Source organism: Cucurbita moschata, unplaced genomic scaffold (assembly GCF_002738365.1).
Source record: "Cucurbita moschata cultivar Rifu unplaced genomic scaffold, Cmos_1.0 Cmo_Scf00027, whole genome shotgun sequence".
Lineage (NCBI taxonomy): Eukaryota > Viridiplantae > Streptophyta > Magnoliopsida > Cucurbitales > Cucurbitaceae > Cucurbita > Cucurbita moschata.
The window spans coordinates 1,767,136-1,793,662 of record NW_019268543.1 but is presented as its reverse complement, the minus strand read 5'-3'; the positions used below and the strand labels follow the sequence as shown (position 1 = coordinate 1,793,662).

Sequence of the window (26,527 nt, the reverse complement as noted above, 5' to 3'; positions counted from 1 at the left end):
TGTGGATATAAAAAAATATATATATATATATATATATATATATATATATATATATATATATATATATATATATATATATTTGTAATGAATAGAATAAAATGACGAGAAATTTTAATCCTTCAACCATTAATACGTCATTAAATAATAGATATAATTTAATTTATGAATCCTAAGCTTACACTGTTGCATGACAAACAAGAATGGAAAAGGAGTAAAGAAAAAGAGAGACCTTATGATTTAAAAATGAAAGAAAGGAACAAATATATGAGTAATTAATAACTCCAAAAATTCCCACTTTTATTTAAGTCCAAAATAACTCAATTTAAGTAATGAAAAATAAAATATATACTTTCATTTCTATTTTTGGATGATGATGATTCCAATTACAAATCCATCTCTCATTAATCATATCATTACCGCTCAACCATTCCCTTTATTTGGAATAACGGATCATAAAAATAAAAAAAAAAGTTATTTATTGACCAATTGATTCATTAATTTTAAAAAATGTTAAAACATACCAAAGATTTATTAGACACAGGATCTTAGATATTTGACATTTTGAAGGATTAAAATAAATTGAAAGTTTAAGAATTTATTAGATAAAAAAATATAAATTTTTAGAGATTAAATTTATATTTTAAATACCCATTTAAGAAGAAAAAGAAATTGACATAGGATTCATAGCTTTTGAAAGTAAAAAGAACTAGGGGAGATGGGTTCTTTATGCTCCCCTTCATTGACCGTTTGAGAATGTATTTTGAAGTGCGAGAGAGATTGTGAATTGGTCAAAAAGTAGCAAGCACAAACAAATTTACAGCTAACGAGATGCCAATTTAATGTCCCATTGTCATTTTACTAGATAAAGCATTTTCTTATCTTCTTAATCATACTGTATCGAGTAGTTGAAATCTTCTAAAAGCATGTGGTTTGTAATAAAATATTTTTGAAATCTGATATTCGAATATTAAGAATTATATGAAAACATGTTAATTTAAAGTTTTTGCTCCTCATAAGTGAAATTTCGAAAGTATTTTTGTGATAACCGTAATGGTAAATGGATTCGAAAGAATAAAAAAGTTTTCTCTCCCATGCCTTTCTTTTTTATCTTTGAATTTGAATATATAAGTATTTGTAAAACACATTTTAATGGAGCGTTATGTTTTCTTTCTTTTTTTAATTTGAACCTCCAAAGTGTTATAATACTTTTTTTTTTTTTTCACGGATATAAATAAACATAATTCAATAATAATCATTGATGTATATTATTATTATATTTAAATTCTTACGCTCGACTATTATTTAAATATTACCATTATGTTTAATTTTTTTACCTACAAACATAATAAATCTTTTATTAATAAAAATTATCTTTTATAACTTCGACTTATTAAAAGAAACATAATTTTATAATTTTGACTAAACATAATCCAATAACAACTAATATATATTATTTAATTTAAGAATAGAAATTTAAACTTTTATATCTTACTTATTTTACCTTAAAAAATCTAATTTAATGAGTCAATTTTTACGGTTTAAAACACTATTTCCTCTCAATTAAAAAAGAAAAGAAATGTTAGAATGAGCAACATTCACTGTAGTATAATCTCATTTTACATCATTTACTCTACCATGTACAACTTTGATTTTTAAAATATAAGTCTTAATAAAATAAAATAGTTAACAACAATTAAAAATTAAATAATATAATAAAAGGGTTGAAAATACTTTAATTATTTAATTAACACGCATTTTATTCATAAGTATTCTTTTCTAACGTACCATCAACAAAACATCATATCTTTCCCACCAAAGTTGAAAAGTTGAAATAGTTTTGATCAATTTATTTTTACAATTTATGAAAGGGAAGGGTGATAGATACTATATTTAAAGTAGTCACTCAAATAAAACAAACAAAATTTAAAGCTTTAACTTTTTTTTTTTTTTTTTTTTTTTTTTTTTTTTTTTTTTTTTTTTTTTTTTNTTTTTTTTTTTTTTTTTTTTTTTTTTTTTTTTTTTAATTTCTTGAATTCATTTGTAATCACGGTTTATGAACTCAGATAGATGAGTTCTCACTTAAGGTGAAAATGGTACCAGGTTTGAATATAAATTTAATAGACCCAACTTGAACATAAGTTGTTGAATTTCAATTAAGAAGTTTGTTTGAATCCGGTGACTACAGCCAGGATGGTCTGTATAAGAGTGAGGGCAAGGAGGAGGATGGCCGCAATGGAGGAAGCACAATGCCATGGCGTGCTGAAATAGTTGCGCCGCAACGACGTCATCCAACGATGGCGGCGGTGCTTGCAATATGTTTTCATTTCTTTGCAATCTTTACCGTAGTAGTTGATTCCAATGCAGACGTGCTTACCGAGGTTGCTGAATAATTGGGTGACCTCTTTGATACCACCCAAGTAGTTCAGTATGATTCCTCCCTCAATCAGCAATTTCATATCTTGGTTTGACTTGACCAAGCACTGCATAAACGCAGTAAAGTTGGTCACCGAGTTCCTTAACTCACTGTCAATATGGCATTGCTCATAAGCTATAATGTTCCTCACACGATTTTCAAAATTATCGTCTATGCTGATTTTCGGCAGTTGTAGACAGCCCCTTTTGTCATTAAATTTTATGTCATTCCCGGTCCTGAAAATAACGCCACATTCGTGAAGCTCTGTGGCAGTCGGTGGCCAAAATAGGTAGTCGGAGAAGTCTTCATGGGAATACTCACGAGTTTTAGGCATTCTTAATAAATCAACAAAATGATCGACTTGGCGGCGATTGATATCAATAAAAAAAAACTCACGGTCATTGTGGTCGGTGTAATAACGATGAACAATTTGAATGAAACTAAGTTCCAGTAAAGGTTGAGAGAGGACAAAGAGGTTGTATAAAGATTGGAGAAGGAAGAAAGGAAGCTGGTTTTCAAGCAGCAACAGATCACGATATATTTCATTCCTGAATTGCCATAAATTCTCCTTGTTTTTGGGCTCGAAATTTGGGTACACCCAACTGATGAGATGCATGACCACGAAACAGGCATCCAAGACCAGAAGTTTCACAAATTCCTCCTTGCTCATCTCCATGGATTCTGCATAACAACGTCTAGCTTTTTCTTCCCAATTCTGGACTATATCTACAATCTCCGACAGGCCGAGAGAGGTGAGCTCAAGGAATTGCTGAAGGTACATAGGTTTGAATTTATTAGCCTTAAGATCTTTTCTACCGGAGTGAAAAGGGCCGATAGAGATAGCAGTGGGCGTATAAGCTTCTGGGTTGAGGATGCGCAGAGGTTCCAAAACCCTGTGAATGGTAACGTCTTTATTAGATGATGATGATGATGAAGCAAATTCTTGAAGAATAAGATACATGGACCCTGGATCACTGCCAATTGGATCAGCATCAATTTGGAATTCTCTCTCAATTTCTGTTTCTGCTTCACCAATCTCATTTGTGTTGGGAGGGGCCATTTTGAACTACGGACAAACAAAGAGCAGTGGTAGAAGGCTACTCTCCAGTCCGGTCTGCAATGCCTTCACCAACAAACTCATCCCTATATATGCCAATCCAGAAAGGCCCTATAAATTTACTTTTTTTTTTTTTTTTTTTTTAATGATCCATTAATTAGAGATGGGAGGAAAAGTAATTGGAATCATCANTTTTTTTTTTTTTTTTTTTTTTTTTTTTTTTTTTTTTTTTTTTTTTTTTTAATGATCCATTAATTAGAGATGGGAGGAAAAGTAATTGGAATCATCATCATCCAAAAATAGAAATTAAGGGTTTAATGAAAGTATATATTTTATTTTTCATTACTTAATTGAGTTATTTTGGACTTAATAAAAGTGGGAATTTTTGGACTTATTAATTACTCATATATTTATTCCTTTCTTCGTTTTTAAATCATAATGTCTCTCTTTTTCTTTACTTCTTTTTCATTCTTATTATTCGAGGATCCATAAATTAAATTATATATATCATTTAATGACGTATCAATTGTTGAATCACTAAAAAATTTCGTCATCTTATTCTATCAGTTACAAATATATACATATATTTATCTATATTCCCATAAATTTTACTATTAATATTCTCATATATTACAATGTTAATATTATTATATATTACCATGTTAATATTATTATTAAATTGTGATGAACCAAATTAACATTTAACCTTTAGAATAAAGGAAAAGATGTTTTTTTTTTTGTTTAATGTATAAAAAACATAGTATACCACATGCTATCCATATAAGGTTTTTAAATTTGTGATAAATGAATTTAATTTTGTTTATATAATAATTTAGTCTATGAATTATGTCTATTTACTTCATAAACTTTTAAAATTGTTATTAATTTTTAAAATTAAGACAAAATTTAAAATTTTCGAGTTTCATAATACATAAATTTAAATTTATGTCTAATCGAACAATTACTTTTTTTTTTTTTTTTAAGAAAATTGAAGGGTCTATTAGACCCAATGTTATGTTCACCACCTATTAAATACATAATTGAAGATGTAAAGATTTATTAGACAATTTTAAAATGAACCAAATAGATACTAACACGTGGTTATCAAATTTGGACTACGATAGTGAAATGGATCAATGAAAATGACTCGAGGGATATAGGTTTTATTATTTATCTCGTGTAGCAGTTTGGGAACTCGATAGATGCTAGGTTCTTCATTAACAGGAAGCGGTCGTTCCAACTTATTTCTTAGGGACATCACAACATTTCCACAAATTTGGTGAACCTCGTGAATCTCTGCCATATTGTAAAATATATCGCTTGCTTGATGAAATCCAATATAATTATTTTCCATTTGAACTAGTAACATCCACGTTTTCAAATCAGCTCGAACATATAGCAATGCATATATACTTTAGAAACTAACTAAATAATGAATATTTTACGACTCAAAGAAACTAATTTATAAATAAGTAATAAAAAATAAAAATAAAAAGGAGAGAAAGGAAGAAGTACCTTGCCTGCAAATTGATGGAGGAAGGTGTTGGTAGCAAATAGCGATAACTAACGTATACATCAACTAGTGATATCACGTGGGAGAGTCAACATATGTCAATTGAAACGACAATCAGACAATGGGTCACAAACATTCTTCATATGCATCATACTTGCATCTCATAAATATCCACTTACTATTAGGAATATCGGGTCACAAACACTCTATTAAATTGTAATAAATCACGACTCTCTATAATAGTATGATATTGTCAGCTTTGAGCATAAGTTCTCGTGACTTTGCTTTGAGCTCCCCAAAATGTCTTGTAGCAATAGAAAATACATTCCTAAATTAGTCAATGTGGAACTGCCTCCCAACTATCTTCAACTGGCAACATAAATAACTATGGGTATGCGTCTTTAATCATGAATTATGCTATAAAACTATTGTGCATTTTAATTATAAGTCCAAAAATAAGAAAGATTTATGAGACTGTAATAGTTGTCACATCAATTTTTTTTATGCTCAAATTATATGTAAACTCAATAATAGGAGATAGTTGGAGATAGTTGTTCCATTATTTTTTCGATGAATATGATTACCATAAAGTGGTTCGCCTCTCTAATTTATTTCTGTCGTATCATAAGATATTTGTGGAGTAAGAAGAGAAAGGTATTGGAAGTGGAAGAAATATGAAGACAAGCTTTTGATAACCAAGGTATATTACGATGGGCCTAACATAAATGATTATATTGTAGTGGAAGTGGAAGCAAGAGCTATCGTACTCACCTACGCACGAACATAAATGAACAAAGAGACAAAGATTTATATTGTTCAAAGAAAAGAAATTCTCCTACCTCTACAGGTGATAGTCAACCATTATAACCAAAGTGTTTACAAGTGTATCTCTCACGGTATCACACTATCATACTTACAAAATTTCTCTCAATTGTCTCGGATTTAATGAAAGAAGATGCTGATTGAGAACGAAAATGAGAGAAGAAAGGAAGAGTCTTTTTGGAAGAAAATAAGAACCCAAACCTATGGTTCTCCTCCCTCTCAAACCACAATTACTTAATTGGTCAAAATGTAAATTTAGTATTCTAACTTAAGTTAGTATCTATCTTAAATCTTTACATTTTCAATTACCTATTTAATAGGTCGCTGATATAACTTGTGTCTAGTACACCTAGGACAAGTTCAATTTTCTTTAAAAAAAAAAAAAAATAGAGAATTAAAAGTATATTTAATTATTTTTAATGAATTATTTATGTTTAACTAATAGTTAATTTTAAATAAGTGTATAATGATAAATTTGGATTCTTGTTTCTATTTTTCACTCGTCATCATTTTACATTCTACGAGCCAATAAATAAAAATCTATTATCATTATTTTTTTATAATACAAAAATAATGACATAATTCAACGAGTAGCTAATATACATTTACTTTGAGATTAAAAGTTTAAATTTTAATATCTTACTTATTTTATTTTTAAAAAAATTGATTTATGAAACTCAATTGTGGTTTGAATTGACTCTCAATGCCCTTTCCTTTTCGACACATTAGACGTGGATTTGAATCCAACTAATGTAAATGTGAAATAATTAATATCTTAATTGGCCGTTGATTTTGAACTTCTTTATATTAATTAAATATCTTCATTGTATTTAAATTATTAGCATGGACTATTAATTAAATATTATCATTAAATATTCAAACGTATACAAACAAGTATCTTATCAACAATAGAACTGAAGTGAAAGCAGCAGGTTTGAAGTTTCAATGGGCTGAATTTGGAACACAGAGAAGAGGGAATGCTAATAGATGGTGAAATGGGCCGTAAATTTGAATATATTTGTAATAGATAGAATAAAATGACTCAAAAAATTTGAGTCGTTCAATAATTAATACGTCATTAAATGATATATATAATTTAATTTATGGATCGGTAGCTTACAATGTTGCATAGTTTGTTGTAGGACAAACAAGAATGGAAAAGGAGTAAAGAAAAAGAGAGACATTATGATTTAAAAATGAAGAACGGAATAAACATATGAGTAATTAATAAGTCCAAAATTCTGCATTTTATTAAAGTCCAAAATTGGAGAATCCAAATACGTGGAAGGCTGCCATTTGTTTGCCTTTACTTCCCTTTATCATAGGTTTAACAACCCAATTAATTCTAACTCTTTATAAACATCTTTCCCTCATATCATATTAATACTTTGGGTTAAAATTTGATCAACTATTTTATTTTATTTTATATTTTTACTATAAAATAACTCAATTAACTAATGAAAAATAAAATATATACTTTCACTAAACCCTCCATTTCTTTTTTTTTTTTTTTTTTATGAGGATGATTCCAATTACTTTTATGGTCAACCCATCTCTAATTAATTAAAATTTTGGTATTAAAAACATAATCTAATCCAACTTCATAATAATAATAATATTAATTAATTAAAATTTTGGTAATACAATTCATTCGGACACAAATTTAAAATTTATTTTCTAATAGATCCATTAATTTTAAAAAATGTTAAAAATACAAAAGATCTATTAGACACATGGACACAGTTATTTGACATTTTTAAGTTTAAAATAACTAAATCAAAAGTTTAAGGATTTATTAGACACAAAAATAAATTTTGAGAGATTGAATTTATATTTTAAATATCCATTTATGAAAAACAAGAAATTAACTTAGGATTCTTTGAAAGTAAAAATAAAAATGGGAGAGGGGTTCTTTATGTTCCCCCTCATCTTTTGGGAATGTATTTTGAAGTGCAAGAGAAGTAAGCACAAACATATTTATTTATTCTTTATGTTACTTCATGCATATGGCCCTAAAATGAAGTTAGACTATGATTATGAATATAACTTATTTTGGACGGTGACAAATTTAGAAAGATTGTTAAACTATTATGAAACTTTTTTATCCACATCCTTGGATTATGATTTGAGCTTTTATAAGTAATTTCACATTTTTTCTGCCCATATCAATAACTCAGTGACAAGACATATTGGATATTTGTTCTAATTTCTTAATCTTCTGGAGCTAACTTATGAATGGAGGAATAATAAAATCATTTTCATCAATGTTGAAGCATGATGGAACCAACCATTCTTTATTTGAGTATGGAAACCTCTCCGTAACAGAAGCGTTTTAAAAGCGTGAGACTCACGACAATTCACAACAAGTTAAAGTAGACAATATCGATGGACTTGGCTATTACAAGATTGGAATACTTTTAGATCCTCAAATGTCTTTAATGCAACTGTTTAGCATTTTAATCCTCAAATTCAAAAATAAGAAATTTGACTTGATTCTGAAAAAAATTGAAAGAGAAGAAAGATAGATTTATGAGACCAACTCAATAGTTGTCCCATCAATTTTTTTTTTATTGATCAATTATCTTTAAACTCAACACTTATTTCGACATATCCTAAGACAGTTGTATTGATGGGCCTTACATAAATGATCGCATGGAGGAGTAAAGCGGAAACAAGAATGTCATAGGCACACACCTACTGACATAATGAATAAAGAGAGAAAATTTTACCTAATTTAGAAAAAAAGAAATTTATTGTATCCAAGTGTTAGCCAATCATTCTAACCAAAATGTTTATAAATATATCTCTCACTTTCCTATTACAAAATTTCACTTATAAAATTCCTCTCAATTTCCTTTAGATAAATACAAAATGACAATGATTTTTTATCTCATAACAATACTAGATAGACCTTTATATAAGTATAATAATACTAACGCTCATACATAAATAAAGATGATTTATAAACGACTACGGGGATGAACCAAATAAATCCAAATAGATTCATAAATCGAAGTGATGACTGTACCAAAAGTATTCATGAATCTAAAAGATTCCTGTATCAAATTTTCATAGATAACGGTTAGACAATGAAACGTTGGGTCTTCCATTCCATATGATTGAGAAATTGGGGTCCTCTATTCCAACTGCTGGACAATATAGACTTTGTTGTTTGTAGAGAGGGTTTGTTGTCATGAATGCACTAGTCTTGTTTGCTACGAGACTGACTATGTTCATTGATTAGTATAAGCATATGATGACCACGGTTTATTGATCTAAAAGTTATTCAATCTTGTAACAGCTAAAGCCAAATACTAGTACATATTGTCCATTTTAGCTCGTTACATATCTCCGTTAGCCTCACGATTTTAAAACGCGTCTGTTAGAGAGGGGTCTCCACATATTTATAAGAAATGTTTTATTCCCCACTTTAATGGATGTGGAATTTTACAAATCTATCTAACTTTTCTTCTTGTATTAACATATTTTTGGAAGGATATAACACTGTTGCTAAAAAATTATTCAATCTTACTAAAATAAAATAAACAAAATCAAAAGCTTTATTTATTATTATTATTATTTTCCATAAGAAGAAAGTACAAAGTATTGTTTCTTATTCAATCTTACTAAAATAAAATAAACAAAATCAAAAGCTTTATTTATTTTTTTTTCGTCAGAAGAAAGTACAAAGTATAGTTTCTTTTTATATTTCCTAGATTCATTTGGGATTACCATTGTTTCTGCGTTTGTTTCACATAGTTATGAATCCAAATAGATGGAGTTCTCAATTACACCGAAAATAGCATGATAGTTGGAATATAAATTTAATAGACCCAACTTAAACATAAGTTGTTGAATTCCAATTAAGAAGTTTGTTTGAATCCAGTGACTATAGCTATGATGGTTTGTATAAGTGAGGGCAAGGAGGAAGATGGCTGCAATGGAGGAAGCACATAGCCATGGCGTGCTGAAATAGTTGCGCCGCAACGACGTCATCCAACGATGGCAGCGGTGCTTGCAATAATCTTTCATTGTTTTGCAATAAAAACTGTAGTAGTTGACTCCAGGGTAAACGTGCTTACCGAGGTTGTTGAATAATTGGGTAACCTCTTTGACACTACCCAAGTTGTTGTCTATGATCCCTCCCTTAATTAGCAATTTGACGTCTTGGTCTGTCTGGACCAAGAACTGCATAAACGCAGCAAAGTTGCTCATCGAGTTCTTATCCTCATACCCAATATAGCATTGCTCATAAGCTATAAGGTTCCTCATACGCCTTTCAAAATCGTCGTATATCTTGATTTCCGGAAGTCTAGAAAGCCACCTTGGTCACTAAATTTTATGACACTCCCCGTCCTAAAAATAACGCCGCATTTGTGAAGCTCGGTGGCATTCGGTGGCCAAAATATGCCTGAGGAAGTGAACGTTATATCCCCATTCAAACAAGGCTTACGTATTCTTACTAAATCAAGAAAATGATCCACTTTGGCAGCCAAAGGTAAATTGATATCAATAAAAAGCAACTCTTGGTCATCGTTGTTGCAGAAATAATTACTAACAATTTGAATGAAACTCTTATCATTCAGTGAAGGTTTTGAGTGGAGGACCAGGTCGTATAAAGATTGGAGAAGGAAGAAGGGAAGCTGGTTTTCAAGCAGCATCAAATCACGAGATGTTTCATAATTGAATTGCAAGAAATCCGTCATCTTTGGGCTATCCAAATGTGAGCACGTCGATTGGATGAGATGCATGACCACGAAATACGCATCCAAGACCAGAAGCTCCACAAATTCATCCCTGCTCATCTCCATGGATTTTGCATAACATGAGCGAGCTCTTTGTTCCAAATTTCGGACTGTTTCTACAATCGTGTTCACGGAGAGCTGGGTGAAATCAAGGAAGAGTCGAAGGAATATGGATTTGAATGAATTAGCTCCAAGATCTTTTCTATCAGAGTGCAAAGGGCCGATAGAGATGGTAGTGGGCATATAAACTTCTGGCTTGATGCTGCGTAAAAGTTCTGGAACCTTGTAAATGGTAACGCCTTCAGAACAGAATGAAATAGATTGTTGAAGAATACGATTAATGGATGCTTCCACTGGATCATAAGTACCAGTTTCATTTTCTATTTCTGCTCGACTGATCTCATTTGTGTTGGAAGAGGCGGAGAGCTCCATTATCAACTACGGAGAAACAAGGAGCAGTGGTAGAAGGGTACTCTGGAGTCTGGTCTGCAATGCCTTCACCAACACCCTCATCCCTATTTATGCTAATCCACAAAGCCCCCCTCAAATACTATATTAAATTTATTATAAATATCATTTTTTTTCTTAACTCACCAATTACTTTATTTTTTATTTTTTATTAATATATCTTTCACACTCTCACACTACAACAGTCATTTTTTTCCTGAAAGATCTAAATTATGTTTATGAGTTCTGCATAGTAATTTCGAGCTTTTTTATTCAAGTTTGAGTAGTTTCTTCTAGCAACTCCAATGAGTTCATCTTGTTATCTAGATGGTTTAAAAAGTCAACACAATGTCAAAACTTATATTGTTATGTGGCTATCAAATCCTTTCGACGATGATGAAATGGACCTATGGAAATGACTTGAGGGGTATAGACTGCATTATTCATCTTACGTAGCAATTTAGGAACTGTAGATACTACATTCTACATTAGCAGGAGACACTTGTTCCATCATTTTTTTAATGGATATTACAACATCACCACAAGGTTGTTCAACTTCACTAATTTCTATCATATTGTATGGTATGTCGTTTGCTTGATGAGCTTCAATCCCACGTTTTTAAATCTCCTTGAATAAAGAGTAATGCATATATATTTTAAAAATGATCTAAAATAAGGAAGTAAAAATGAATTTAAGGGACGAAGATGTTGGTGGTGAACCGGAAATGAGGGAAGAATGGAAGAGAGGTGTGGAGTAAGAAGAGAAGGTATGAAAGTGGAAGAACTATAAGGCAAGCTTCCGATACTACTAATGGGCACCGAACATAAATGATCATTAGGAGGAATAAACATAGACAACGAAAGGACAATGAGAAGCTTGGGTCCTCTATTTCTAATTATTCCACTCACTCTTCTCTTCAATCAATTTCCTTTCAAACTTTGGTTCTCCTATTTCTCTCAAATGACAAGATATATAGCATGGTATGCATATCTCCAATACAGGATTAATTACTACAAGTATATCAATTAAAGTCATAACTTAATCAAATTTGTGTTGTTGTAGGTGAAACTTTGTTCTTATTTGTCTACCAAATGTACTCATCAATTGATTTGAAAAAAAATTAAGAACTTATTTGTTATCCAATATTTAAAAATAGTTTGAAGTTTTCTAAAAAAAATTCGAAGTATTTGAACATAGAAGCATTGGTAAAGCACTTTTTTACTAAAACATTATGCCTTATTTTTCCAACTCCTGGCCCTCACTCTACTCTTATACGACCATCTATTCTACCCTAGATTCAAACAAGGCTCTTAATTGGATCCAATTTAGAATTCAACCACATTTGGATTAGTTGGGATCAGATTTCAAACCAATCTGTTTAACTGTATGTTCAAGGTGCCTCTTTAAATTTATATTTAACTCTATCTATTTGGGTTCATAATTACGTGAAAAAAATAATACTAACTAAAGTTGTAATTTCTTCTAATAGAAAAATAAATAAATAAATAAAGCTCTAGATTTTGTTTTATTTTGGTCAACTACTTTAAAATGAGTAGATATTCTTTTCCATAAATCTTCATTAGTATCTTACCTGAAAATTAGTATTATTATTAAATAATTAAAGTATTTTCAACTATTTTATTATATTATTTATTTTTTAATTGTTGTTAAACTATTTTATTTCATTAAATCAACTTATATTTTAAAAATCAAATTCGATGCAGAGGAAAGTAAATGATTTTAAATGAGATAAGTATATTATACAACTTTAAAATATAAAATATAAAATTCCTGAAATACACCAATCAAAATTATATTTATAGTGGAAGAATTAATTAGAAAACGTCTAAATTCACATTTTATTTTAGGATGGTGGGGGAAATTTTTTTTTTTTTTTTTTTTGTCATTAATTAATGTTTATGGCTTATTAGATTTGTATTAATTTATAGTGCAAATTTATTTGAGGAGGTAAATTAATAATTAAAAATTTAAATATAATGATAATATTTAATTAATAAACAACTTAAGTTAAAAGTAATCCGACCAATTGAATCCTATTCATTCTTTTTTTTTTCTTTTTTAATTGAGAGGAAATAGAATTTTAAACTGTAAAAATTGATTTATTAAATTAGATTTTTTTATAATAAAATAAGTAAACTTCTATTCTTAAATTAAATAATATATGTAATAAGCCAGAATTATAAAATTATGTTTCTTTTAATAAGTCGAACTTATAAAAAATAATTTTTATTGATTAAAGATACTCATATGTTTGTATTAATTTATGATAATTAAGAATTAAACGTAATGGTAATATTTAATAGTCAAGTGTAAGAATTTAAATATAATAATAATATACGTCAATAATTATTATTGAATTATGTTTATTTATATTGATGAAAAAAAATATTTTGATAAAATTTATAATAAAGCTTTAGTCAAATTGAAGTTTCAAATTCAAAAAGAAAGAAAACATAACCTTCATTAAAACACGTTTTTACAAATAATTATATATTCAAATTGAAAGAGTCCAAATTTGATTGGAGTATAACTTTTCATGTAATTCTTAGCAAATGAGTATCGCTTTTCAAAAATATTATACTATAAACCATATGCCTTTAGAAGATTCCAGCTGCCCGGAACAATGTGATTAAGAAGATAAAGAGAATGTTTTATCGAGTAGAATAGAAATGGAACATTAAGTTGGCCTCTCGCTAGTTGTAAACAAAGAATTAATATATTTATTTTGCACGACTACATTTAAAATAATTTTTAAAAATTATTATCAAAAATATTTTTATCGTTACACGGATAACATAAATAAATAAATAAACTGGACCTAAAGAAACTTCACTTTAGGGCCATATGCGTGAAGTAACGTAAAGAATAAACATGTTTGTGCTTACTTCTCTTGCACTTCAAAATACATCACAAAAGATAGGTGAACATATAGAACCCCTCTCCCAAAATTTATTTTATTTTTTATTTTTTTATTTTATTTTTTACTTTATGTATTTAAAATATAAATTCAATCTCTCAAAATTTATTTTTGTATCTAATAAATCTTAAACTTTCAATTTAGTTAATTTTAAACTTTAAAAATGTCAAATCACTGTGTTCATGTGTCTAATAGATCCTTTGTATTTTCAACATTTTTTAAAATTAATAAATCTACTAGACAATAAATTTTAAATTTGTGCCCAATGAATAACCAATTTTTTAAAAAATACTCCAGAAGTAAAAAAGTATTATTTATTAGATATAATAATTTAATACCTAAATTTTAATTAATTAATATTATTATTATAAAGTTAAATTGGATTAGATTCTCAGTTTAGCTCTAATTGGTTTAGAGAACCTCATCCGTTAATCCAAATAAAGCGAATGGTTTAATGGTGATATGATTAATTAGAGATGGGTCGACAATCGATGGTTTAGTGAAAGTATATATTTTATTTTTTATTAGTTAATTAAGTTATTTTAACCCAAAGTATTAATATGATACAAGGGAAAGATGTTTATAAAGAGTTAGAATTAATTGTATGATAAAGGGAAATAAATATTTGGATTTTCTAATTTTGTGACTTTAATAAAAGTGGGAATTTTGGAGTTATTAATTACTCAATTGTTTATTCCTTTCTTCATTTTTAAAATCATAATCTCTCTTTTTCTTTACTCCTTTTCCATTCTTGTTTCTCATACAACAAACCATGCAACATTGTAAGCTCAGGATCCATAAATTAAATTATATATATCCTTTAATGACGTATTAATTGCTGAACGATTAAAATTTTTTCGTCATCTTATTATATCCGCTTTACTCCTTTCTTATTATGTTCATACGTGTGAATATGATATTCTTGTTTCTGCTTTACTCCTCCATGCGATCATATATATGAGGCCGCCGTTAGTTTACTTGGTCATCGCAACCTTAGCTTTCTTATTTCTTCCACTTCCTTCCCTCATTTTCATTTACCACCGCTATCTTCCATCAATTTGCACACAAAGGTATCTTTTCGTTTCATTAAATTCACTTTTTACTTCCTTAATTTCCTTCGCTTTTAAATATATATGCATTACTTTTTATTCAAGGAAATTTGAAAACGTGGAGGTTCGTTTGAAATGGAAAATAGTGAGATTGAAGTTGAACAGGTAAACGACAAACCATACAATATGGCAGGAATTAGTGAAGCTGTGACTATTGAAGTTGATCAGGTAAACAACAAACCATACAATATGGCAGGAATTAGTGAAGCTGAACAAGGTGAACAACCTCGTCGTAATGTTGTACCACCCATAAAAGAAATGATAGATAAGTTACCTCCTGTTAATGAAAAATGTAGCATTTTTCGAGTTCCTAAACTGTTACGCAATATGAATCATAGAGCCTATACCCCTCAAGTCATTTCCATAGGTCCATTTCACCATCATCGAAAGGATTTGTTAGCCACTGAGCCATATAAGCTTCGACGTTGTTTGAACTTTCTAAGCCGTCTAGGTAACGAGAGGGATTCATTGGAGTTGCTTAAGAAAAATACTCAAACTTGGATGAAAGAAGTTCGAAATTGCTATGGAGAGCCCATAAACATGAATGATAAGGAATTTGTTAACATGATGGTTGTGGATGGTTGTTTCCTAGTAGAGTTTTTGATAGAAAATTATAACGGAGTCTACCCAAATACATGCTTCCAAACTCCAAACAATTTAGATCTTACCTTCCACCAAAGATCTAGCGAGCTATTTCCTGATTTGATTATGTTGGAAAATCAAGTCCCTTTCTTCCTTCTTGAAAGTTTGTTTGGCCTCCTACCAAATATAACCTCTTGTGTCCACTTTATAGAATTAGCAAGTACATTTTTAGAATGTGGATTTGCTTACAATTGTTCTTTTTCTAAGGCACCATTGGAAAAACCTAAGCACTTTGTCGATTTGTTAAGCTTCTACTTCGTTGTCCCCAAGACGCCTCTAGAGGACATCAAGATAAATCCTCCATCGATAACTGAGCTTCATGAGGCTGGTGTCACCATTAAGAAAGCAGAAAATGTCACAAATGCAATGAACCTAAGCTTCAAAAATGGGATTTTCACAATCCCACCTTTAACTATTGATGATGTCTTCGAACCCACCATGCGAAATCTGATAGCATTTGAGCATTTTCCCTTGGAAAATGAAAACAAGTGTATCCAATATATCGAATTTATGGATGATTTGATAAGCACAGAGAAAGACGTGAATTTACTTGTAAAAGCTGGTATCATAATCAACCATATTGGAGGCAGTAATAAAGAAGTTTCAAAATTGTTTAACAATCTCTGCAAATTTGTTGAACTACCATGTAACAGTAAGTTCAACAATACCAGCAAAGCTTTACGTAAGCATTGTGATGGACGATGGAACAAGGCACGAGCTTCACTTATGCATAACTATTGTAATACGCCATGGGCTTTCATCTCCTTCTGTGCTGCAACTTTGCTTATTATTTTAACTCTCGCTCAAACTATATTCTCTGGGATATCTGCATTTCCTAGTAAACCTTAGACCTTAGAAATCCATATAATATATGTATGTTTCTTCTACTATGTTGCTTCTCTTATCTAGTTAAGTATTAATTACATTATATATGAAAACGTGAGTATTTCATTTCAACCGACAAGCAAATAACACAACACATCGTACAATACGATTAAAATTAGTAAGGAAAGGGATGGAGAGTACTTTAAAAACGATAACCCATTTACAAACTAGTTCTTAATTTTACTTTCTTATTTTGAATCTATTGACCATTACCGTTATCATAAAAGTATTATCGACCCAAATTTGATTCAGTATAACTTTAAATTGACATGTTTTCATGTAATTTTTAGTATATGAGTATTACTTTTCAAAAATATTATATTACAAATTACATGCCTTTAGAAGATTCCAGCTGTCCGATACAGTATGATTAAGAAGATTAAGAAGATAAAGAGAATGTTTTATCGAGTAGAATGACAACGAGACATTAAGTTGGCCTCTCGCTAGCAGTAAACAAAAAAGTAATAAATTTATTCTGCACGACTACATTTAAAATAACTTTTTAAATTCTTATCAAAAATATTTTTATCGTTACACACGGATAACATAAATAAATAAATAAACGGGACCAAAAGAAACTTCACTTTAGGCCATATGCATGAAGTAACCTAAAGAATAAATATGTTTGTGCTTACTTCTCTTGCACTTCAAAATACATTCCCAAAAAATCAATATAGGGGAACATAAAGAACCCCTCCCCAATTTTATTTTATTTTTTATTTTTTATTTTAATTTTTACTTTCAAAGAATCCTATGTTAATTTCTTTTTTCTCAATAAATAGGTATTTAAAATACAAGTTCAATATTTCAAAATTATCTAATAAATCCTTAAACTTTCCGGTTATTAAATCATAAAATTATATATATTATTTAACATGAATTAAAATAATAAATTTAGTCTATTAATGGACTCTATTTAGTTTATAGACTGATAAAAATTGCCATTAATTTTTAAAATTGGGACAAAATTTAAAATTTTTTAGTTTCATAATACATAAATTTAAATTTATATCTAATAGAATATTTAAAAAAAAAAATTGTACTTGTTCTATGTGTACTAGACACAAAGTTATATTTGCCACCTATTAAATAGGTAATTGAAGATATTTATTAGGCACTTTAAAAAAAATGAACCAAATAGATACGGACCTCTAAATTAGAATACTAAACTTATAGTTTGACCATAGGCTTGGGTTCTTGTTTTCTTCTAAAAAGACTCTTCCTTTCTTCACTCATTTTCGTTCACCACCAACATTTTTTTCCTATCAAGTTTGAGACAATTGAGAGAAATTTTGTAAGTATGATAGTGTGAGAGATACACTTGTAAACACTTTGGTTATAGTAATTGACTACCACCCGTAAATGTAGAAGAATTTCTTTTTTTTAAACCATATAAATTTTTGTGTCTCTTTGTTCATTTATGTTCGTGGGTAGATGAGTACGATCGCTCTTGCTTCCACTTCTGCTACAACATCTACACCTCCATGTGATCATTATGTCAGGCCCACCATAATATACCTTGGTTATCAAAAGCTTGTCTTCATATTTCTTCCACTTCCAATACCTCTCTCTTCTTACTCCACAAATGTCTTACAATATGACAGAAATAAGTTAGAGAGTGGAACAACTTTATGGTAATATTGTCATATTCATCAAAAAAAAAAAAAAATAATGGAACAACTATCTCCTATTATCGAGTTTACATATAATTTGATAAAAAAAAATTTGATGTGACAACTATTACATTAGTCTCATAAATCTATCTTTCATATCTTTCTTAGTTCTTACATTATTTAGTTAAGTTTCTAAAGTATATATGCATTGCTGTTTGTGTTTGAGCTGATTTGAAAACGTGATGTTTTTAAGTTCAAATGGAAAATAATCATATTGAAGTTCATCAACCAAAGAGCAAATTTCTGGCCAGAATTCATGAGCTTGAACAAATTTGTGAAAATGTTGTGATGTCTATAAGAGATAGGCTGGAACGACTGCCTCGGGTTATTGTAGAATCTAGCATCTATCGAGTTCTCAAACTGCTACGTGAGATGAATAATAAAGCCTATATCCCTCAAGTCATTTCTATCGGCCCATTTCACCATCGTAGTCCAGATTGTAGTTCAGATTTGATAGCCACCGAACCATATAAGCTTCAAGGTTTTAATAACTTTCTAATTCGTCTAAATTATAAGATGAATCATTTGAATAACTCAATGAACCTACTAGAGAATCTTGTGAAAATACTCAAAGTTGGGTAGAAGAAGATCGAAATTGCTATGCAGAACCCGTAAACATGAATGACAATGATTTTATTGAAATGATGATTGTGGAGGGTGGTTTTATAGTGGAGTTTTTGATACTACATTATGGTCAAAGCCATCCAACTGCCTTTCCTAAAATTCCAAACAAGGTAGATTATTCATTCTACAAAAGAATCCCTGATATAAATCTTGATTTTGTTAAGCTCGAAAATCAAATCCCTTCTCCTTTCTTCAACGTATGCTTGACCTTATATTAGAAGATGGTGTCTCCATCTCCGTTATACAACTTGCACACGTGTTTTACAACACGGATTGTTTAACAAATATCATCTTTCTAGTACTTTTATGATAATATCGAAGCACTTTGTCGATTTCTTAAGTTTGTTCTTTGTCATTCCCCCGTGGTCTTCTATGGTTAACGTTACTGAAACCAAATTTGTTATTCCTACATCAATAACTAAGCTCCGCAAGGCTGGTATCACCCTCAAGAAAGTAAAAGATGACCAATTAATTATGGACATAAGCTTTAAAAAATGGAGTTTTCGAAATTCCACCTTTACATATTGATGATCTTTGGAACCATAATTCGAAACTTGATAGCATTTGAGCAAATTTCCTTAGTACAGGAGAGCAAGTGTATCCAATATATCACATTCATGGATTATTTGATAAGCACAGAGTTAGACGTGAGTTTACTTGAGAAAGCCGGAATCATAATCAACGATATTGGAGGAAGTGATAAAGAAGTTTTAAAAATGTTCAACGATCTTTGTAAATTTGTCATAGTCCCACATAGTACCCACTTCAACGATATCAGTATTGCCTTGCGAGAGCACTGCAATAGACGTTACAATAGAGCGAGAGCTGCACTCAAACATGACTATTTTTATACACCATGGGCTTCTATCTCTGTTATAGGTGCTATCTTGCTCGTTATCCTAACCTTCCTTCAAACTATATTTTCTAGTATATCTGCATTTCCTAAATAGAACTCTATACATGTAATATGCCTTTCTTGTTTTTAATTCCTACCTTGTGCTTGTTTTAAAATAAACAATAATGTCATATTTAAGTTGCTATCCTGCCTTTACGATATGTTCATTCATTGTTTTTCATAGAAGAAGCATTAAAAAAGGGTCGAGAGTCTATGACATAAAATTATATATAATTTAATGGCACGTCAAATATTGAAAGGACAAAAAAAAAATTAGTAATGGTTTTTGTTCACAATTTTTGTTTTAATTTGAAATGGTAAATTAATAATCAATGGTAAAAATTTAAAATATAAGGATAGTATTGAATTAGTAAACAATAAAAGACATTAATTATTTGACATTGACATAAACACGTCAAATTGGCCGTCTAGTTTTCATATATGGGTCCATGCAAGCAATTGGTGTCTCGTGGGTGCCAATTCAACTTTGCCCACCTCTCGTATTTAATGTGAAGAATTTTTTTTTTCCTTCAATTGAGAAAATTGTTATCAACTTAGGAAATAATCTAGCTTCAACATTATATTATATTAACGTGTAATATTAATGTCACATTAAGATGAATCAAGTTTTGTTTATGCAACGAAGACTTTAAGACATTTCCAGTGGACTTCGTTTATTATAAAATATGATTGAATACTAAATTTATGCTGTTTTATTAATGTATTTTAAGTTTAAGTCTTTTTACTTATATTTAGGTTACATTTACCTCGCTAATTATGGTAGTATGAATGTTACAAACTCTTGAAATGTATTTTAAGGATGGAATGTCAAAAATTTCATTTTGAAGTTACATAAAACCAAGTATGTTATATTTGTAGGGGAGATTTGGAAAATGTAGTACTTTTTTTTTTTTTTTTTTTTTTTTTTTTTTTTTTTTTTTTTTTTTTTTTTTTTTTTTTTTTTTTTTTTTTTTTTTTTTTTTTTTTTTTTTTTTTTTTTTTTTTTTTTTTTTTTTTTTTTTTTTTTTTTTTTTTTTTTTTTTTTTTTTTTTTTTTTTTTTTTTTTTTTTTTTTTTTTTTTTTTTTTTGCCAATGATTAAATCATTGGAACTTGACACATCATCGATTTTACTTGTAGAATGATTTAAATCTCAACCTGAGATATTTGATCAATAACATAATCTGAATCTTACTTTTGTTGTTTAAGTTTTGCTTGAAGACGACTACTAATTCTGTAGAAATCTGTAAGTCAAAAAGAATGGAAAACTAGGATTTTATTTTTATTTTTATTTTTTTCTATAAGAAGAAAGTACAACTATTTTTTTTTTTTTTTTTATTTCTTGGATCCATTTGCGATTATAATTGTTTCTATTTTTATAATTATATGAACTCAAATAGATGGAGAACCGGGTATTATTGCGAGAAGCCGTAGGTATTATTGCGGGTCAATCTATTGGAGAACCGGGTACTCAACTAACATTAAAAACTTTTCATACCCGTGGAGTATTCACAGGGGGGACTGCAGAACATATACGAGCTCCTTCTAATGGAAAAATAAAATTCAATGAGGATTTGGTTCATCCCACACGTACACGTCATGGGCATCCTGCGTTTTTATGTTATATAGACTTGTATCTGACTATTGAGAGTGAGGATATTATACATAACGTCACTATAGTATGAACGTTAAATATAAATTTAATAGAGGGAAGTTGAACATATGGTTAAACAAATTGGAGAAGTTGTTGAATTCTAAACACAGAAAAGCATCATTTGAATTAGATTCAATTAAGAACGTTCTTTGAATCTAGTGAATACAGCCAGGATGGTTTGTATAAGAGTGAGGGCAAGGAGAAGGATGGCTGCAATGGAGGAAGCACAGAGCCATGGCGTGCTGAAATAATTGCGTCGCAACGACGTCATCCAACGATGGTGGCGGCGCATGCAATAATCTTTCATTTTTTTGCAATCAGAATTGTAGTAGTTGATTCCAATGAAGATGTGCTTACCGAGGTTGTTGAATAATTGGGTGATCTCATTGATACCACCCAAGTAGTTCTCTATGATCCCTCCCTCAATCAACAATTTCACGTCTTGGTCGGACTGGACCAAACACTGCATAAACACAGCAAAGTTGCTCACCCTGTTCCTTAACTCATTGCCAATATGGCATTGCTCATAAGCTATAAGGTTCCTCACACGCTTTTCAAAATCGTCGTAAATCTTGATTGGCGGTAGTTGTAGACACCCACCTTGGTCATTAAATTCTATACCATCCCCGCTCCTGAAAATAACGCCGCATTCATGGAGCTCGGTGGCATTCAGTGGCCACAATAGGCGTTGGCCGGACTTTTCATGGGAATACATACGAGTATTAGGCATTGTTACTAAATCAACAAAATGTTTCACGTCGTCAACCGAAAGAAGTTTGATATCAATAAAAAACAACTTTGGGTTTTTGTGTTCTGAGAAATAATATTGAACAATTTGAATGAAACTCTTATGTTCTAGTAAGGGTTGAGAGGGGGCGAAGAGGTCGTATAAAGATTGGAGAAGGAAGAAGGGAAGTTGGTTTTCAAGCAGCATCAGATCATGAGATATTTCATTCCAAGATTGCCATAAATTCACCGCGTTTGGGGTATCCAAATTTGGGTACTGCCAACTGGTGAGATGCATGACCACGAAACAGGCATCGAAGACGAGAAGTTCCACAAATTCATCCCTGCTCATCTCGATGAATTCTGTGTAACAATAGCGAGCTCTTTGTTCCAAAGTCTGGACTGTTTCTACAATTGTGTTCACGGAGAGCTGGGCGAGATCAAGGAAGTGTCGAAGATATATGGGTTTAAGTGAATTAGCCTTAAGATCTTTTCTACCGGAGTGCAAAGGGCCAATAGAGATGGCAGTGGGGGTATAAGCTTCTGAGTTCATGCTGCGCAGAGGTTCTGGAACCTTGTAAATGATACCTTCTAAAAAATAGGATGAATCAGGTTGTTGAAGAATACGATTAATGGATACTACCACGGGATCAGAAGTACCAGTTTCATTTTCTATTTCTACTTGATTGATCTCATTTGTGTTGGGACGGATGAAGAGCTCCATTTTGAACTATAGAGAAACAAGGACACTAGAAACAAAGACAAGTGGTATCAATTTTGTGTTTAGAACGGTCACTTCAAAGAGAATTATCATCTACAAATTTAGGATGAAAAAATATAGATGCAAGACCCATAAAGGAGACGGGATACTATTATGTGGTATAAAGTCGAATAGACGTTCAAGAACAAAGAAAGGGATTTGATTTTCTAACTTAATCAAATCATTATATATCTTGTGGTTTCTTGGGTATAAGGAATGGTCTAAACATTTTTGAGTGTGAGATGGTGCATTTGGGTAGTATTTTTCATAATATCGTATTAAAAACTCTACTACAAAACAACCATCCACAAACATCATTTTTTAAAAATTCTCGTAGCTCATGTTTATGGGTTCTCTAGCAATTTCAGGCTTCTTTCATCCAAGTTTGAGCACTTTCTACGAGCAACTTGGATTGTTAGAATTCCATTTTTGAAGTTTATGTCCATCATATTTATGGCGTTTTCTACTTTTTTAATGGTGATACCAACTTCATAAAGTTCAATTATTGATGGAGGAGATCTCAGACAATAATTATTTTTGTTGTCCTTTAGAGATTTATTAGGGACGACAAAGTAGAAGCTTAAGAAATCGACCAACTGCTTTGATTTTATCAACAATGGATGAGAAAGAGAATAATTGACAACAAATTCAAATGTAAACACACGTGTTAATGTTAGAAAGGGGATGGAGGTTTTATTTTGTGTATAAGATGGAATAGACCTTGAAGAACAAAAAAAAAAAAAAAGACTTAGATTTTCCAACATAACCAAATCAATATATATCTCATCATATCTTTGGTGGAAGGAAAGATCTAAATTGTTTTGGGTCTCGGAGGAAACATTTGAGAAGCATTGGTCATGATGTATCAAAAACTCCACTATGAAACAACTATCCACAAGCATCATTTTAAGAAAATCTTCATCACTCATGTTTATGGGTTCTGCATAGTAATTTCGAGATTCTTTCACCCAACTTTGAGTAGTTTTCACAAGGAACTCCCATGAGTTCATCTTGTTATCTAGACAGTTTAGAAAGTCAACACGGTGTTGAAACTTATATTGTTTTGTGGCTAGCTAATCCTTTCGACTACAATGGTGAAATTGGTCTATGGAATTGACTTGAGGGGTATAGGCTGCATTATTCATCTTACGTAACAATTTAGAAACTCAATAGATACTACATTCTACATTAGCGGGAGGCAGTTGCTCCATCGTTTTTTTAATGGATATTACAACATCATAGTATGTCGTTTGTTTGATGAGCTTCAATCTCACGTTTTTAAATCTCCTTAAATAAAGAGTAATGCATATATATTTTTAAAATGATCTAAAATAAGGAAGCAAAAATGAATTTAATGCACTGAAAGGTTACCTTGTCCGCAAATTGAGGGAAGAAGACGTCGGTGGTGAACGAAAATGAGGGAAGAATGGAAGAGAGGTGTGGAGTAAGAAGAGAAGGTATGGAAGTGGAAGAACTAATAAGGCAAGCTTCCGATAACCACGAATACTACTAATGGGCATCGAACATAAACGATCATGAGGAGGAATAAACATAGACAACGAAAAGGCAATGAAAAGTTCAGGCCTCTATTTCTAATTATTCCACCCACTCATCTATTTCTAATTATTCCACCCCCTCTTCTATTCCATCAACTTTCTTTTAAACTTACGGCACTCCTATTTCTCTTAAATTTCAAGATATGTCACATCAAATGTCAAAGTGGCCCTCCTATTTCTCTTAAATTTCAAGATATGTCGCATCAAATGTCTACATGGCCCTCCTATTTCTCTTAAATTTTAAGATATGTCGCATCAAATGTCTACGTATGCATATCTCTAATAGAGGATTCATTGCTACAAGTATATCAATTTAAAATCATATCTCCTATTTCTTATTTGTGTTATTTGTGTACCAAATGTACTAATCAATTGATTTGAAAGAAAAATTAAGAGTTTGTTATCATCCTATATTGAAAATCAAAATGGTTTGAAGTTTTCTAAAAATTTTCTAAGTATTTGAACATAGAAGCATTGGTGAAGCACCTTTTTACTATATACTATAGCATTATGCTTAATTTTTCCAACCCCTTTTCTCGTCTTTTCTTTTCTTTTCTAAATGACATCCATATATTGAGATTCCTTCCAATTTTTAAAGGTCGAGGAAAGTGGCTTAAAATCCAGGCCAAGATATTTTTCGTGTTTCCCATTTTTCCCATTTTTCTTTTCCATTTCTTCATGATATATTGAGATTCGTCTTTAACTACATATATTGAGATTCCTTTCATGTTTCCCATTTTTCCCATTTTTCTTTTCCATTTCTTCATGATATATTGAGATTCGTCTTTAACTACATATATTGAGATTCCTTTCGTGTTTCCCATTTTTCCCATTTTTCTTTTCCATTTCTTCATGATATATTGAGATTCGTCTTTAACTACTGTTTCCCATTTTTCCCATTTTTCTTTTCCATTTCTTCATGATATATTGAGATTCGTCTTTAACTACATATATTGAGATTCCCCATTTTTCTTTTCCATTTCTTCATGATATATTGAGATTCGTCTTTAACTACATATATTGAGATTCCTTTCATGTTTCCCATTTTTCCCATTTTTCTTTTCCATTTCTTCATGATATATTGAGATTCGTCTTTAACTACATATATTGAGATTCCTTTCATGTTTCCCATTTTTCCCATTTTTCTTTTCCATTTCTTCTTTAACTACATATATTGAGATTCCTTTCATGTTTCCCATTTTTCCCATTTTTCTTTTCCATTTCTTCATGATATATTGAGATTCGTCTTTAACTACTGTTTCCCATTTTTCCCATTTTTCTTTTCCATTTCTTCATGATATATTGAGATTCGTCTTTAACTACATATATTGAGATTCCCCATTTTTCTTTTCCATTTCTTCATGATATATTGAGATTCGTCTTTAACTACATATATTGAGATTCCTTTCATGTTTCCCATTTTTCCCATTTTTCTTTTCCATTTCTTCATGATATATTGAGATTCATCTTTAACTACATATATTGAGATTCCTTTCATGTTTCCCATTTTTCCCATTTTTCTTTTCCATTTCTTCATGATATATTGAGATTCGTCTTTAACTACATATATTGAGATTCCTTTCATGTTTCCCATTTTTCCCATTTTTCTTTTCCATTTCTTCATGATATATTGAGATTCGTCTTTAACTACATATATTGAGATTCCTTTCCTTTCCATTCCTCGCTTTCTTTTTCGTGCTTTCCATTTTTCAGAAAATAAATATTATTATGATCCATTTGTATATTAGTTATAAAGTTAAAAGATTAAGTTTACGAGACAAAATCAATATCACATTAATATGTGAGAAAAATGACCTAGATTGCACAAAAAACAGAGATAAAAGCCCATAGTGTATAAAAATAGTCATGTTTGAGTGTAGCTTTCACCTTGTTCCAACATCTACTATAGTGCTCATCTAAGGCTGCTAGTACTGATATCGTTGAAGTTGTAATTATTTGGGACTGTAGCAAATTTACAGATATCGTTAATAATTTTGAAACTTCTTTATCACTACCTCTAATATCTTTGATCATGATTCCAGCTTTCACAAATAAACTCATAACCTGAC

General features: G+C 30.3%; 5 protein-coding genes and 1 pseudogene across 6 annotated transcripts in view; 2 read left to right on the top strand and 4 right to left on the bottom strand.

The window, feature by feature from the left end:
- The window catches only part of LOC111462529 (UPF0481 protein At3g47200-like), a 55,412-nt gene that overhangs the window by 26,354 nt on the left and 2,531 nt on the right, over positions 1–26,527 (bottom strand). The window lies entirely within an intron of this gene.
- On the bottom strand, positions 2,085–3,517 carry LOC111462535 (UPF0481 protein At3g47200-like). The gene has a single exon (XM_023106139.1). It carries the CDS (start codon positions 3,471–3,473, stop codon positions 2,154–2,156), a length of 1,320 nt encoding a protein of 439 aa, XP_022961907.1. The 5' UTR covers positions 3,474–3,517; the 3' UTR covers positions 2,085–2,153.
- Positions 9,565–10,982, bottom strand: LOC111462972 (UPF0481 protein At3g47200-like). The gene is made up of 2 exons (XM_023106805.1): positions 10,130–10,982; positions 9,565–10,061 (listed from the first exon to the last, which is right to left on the bottom strand). The coding sequence occupies exons 1-2, from the start codon at positions 10,980–10,982 to the stop codon at positions 9,565–9,567; spliced, it is 1,350 nt and encodes a 449-aa protein (XP_022962573.1).
- LOC111462531 (UPF0481 protein At3g47200-like) lies at positions 14,925–16,537 on the top strand. Of its 2 annotated transcripts, none has more exons than XM_023106132.1 (2): positions 14,925–15,001; positions 15,087–16,537. In XM_023106132.1, exon 2 carries the CDS (start codon positions 15,121–15,123, stop codon positions 16,534–16,536), a length of 1,416 nt encoding a protein of 471 aa, XP_022961900.1. In that variant the 5' UTR covers positions 14,925–15,001; positions 15,087–15,120; the 3' UTR covers position 16,537. The 2 variants fall into 2 exon arrangements, with proteins under 2 accessions (XP_022961900.1, XP_022961901.1); XM_023106133.1 differs by having other exon boundaries at positions 14,928–15,007; positions 15,093–16,537.
- On the top strand, positions 14,978–19,983 carry LOC111462970 (annotated as a pseudogene).
- On the bottom strand, positions 21,553–24,576 carry LOC111462969 (UPF0481 protein At3g47200-like). The gene is made up of 3 exons (XM_023106804.1): positions 24,274–24,576; positions 22,803–22,891; positions 21,553–22,733 (listed from the first exon to the last, which is right to left on the bottom strand). The coding sequence occupies exons 2-3, from the start codon at positions 22,864–22,866 to the stop codon at positions 21,553–21,555; spliced, it is 1,245 nt and encodes a 414-aa protein (XP_022962572.1). The 5' UTR covers positions 22,867–22,891; positions 24,274–24,576.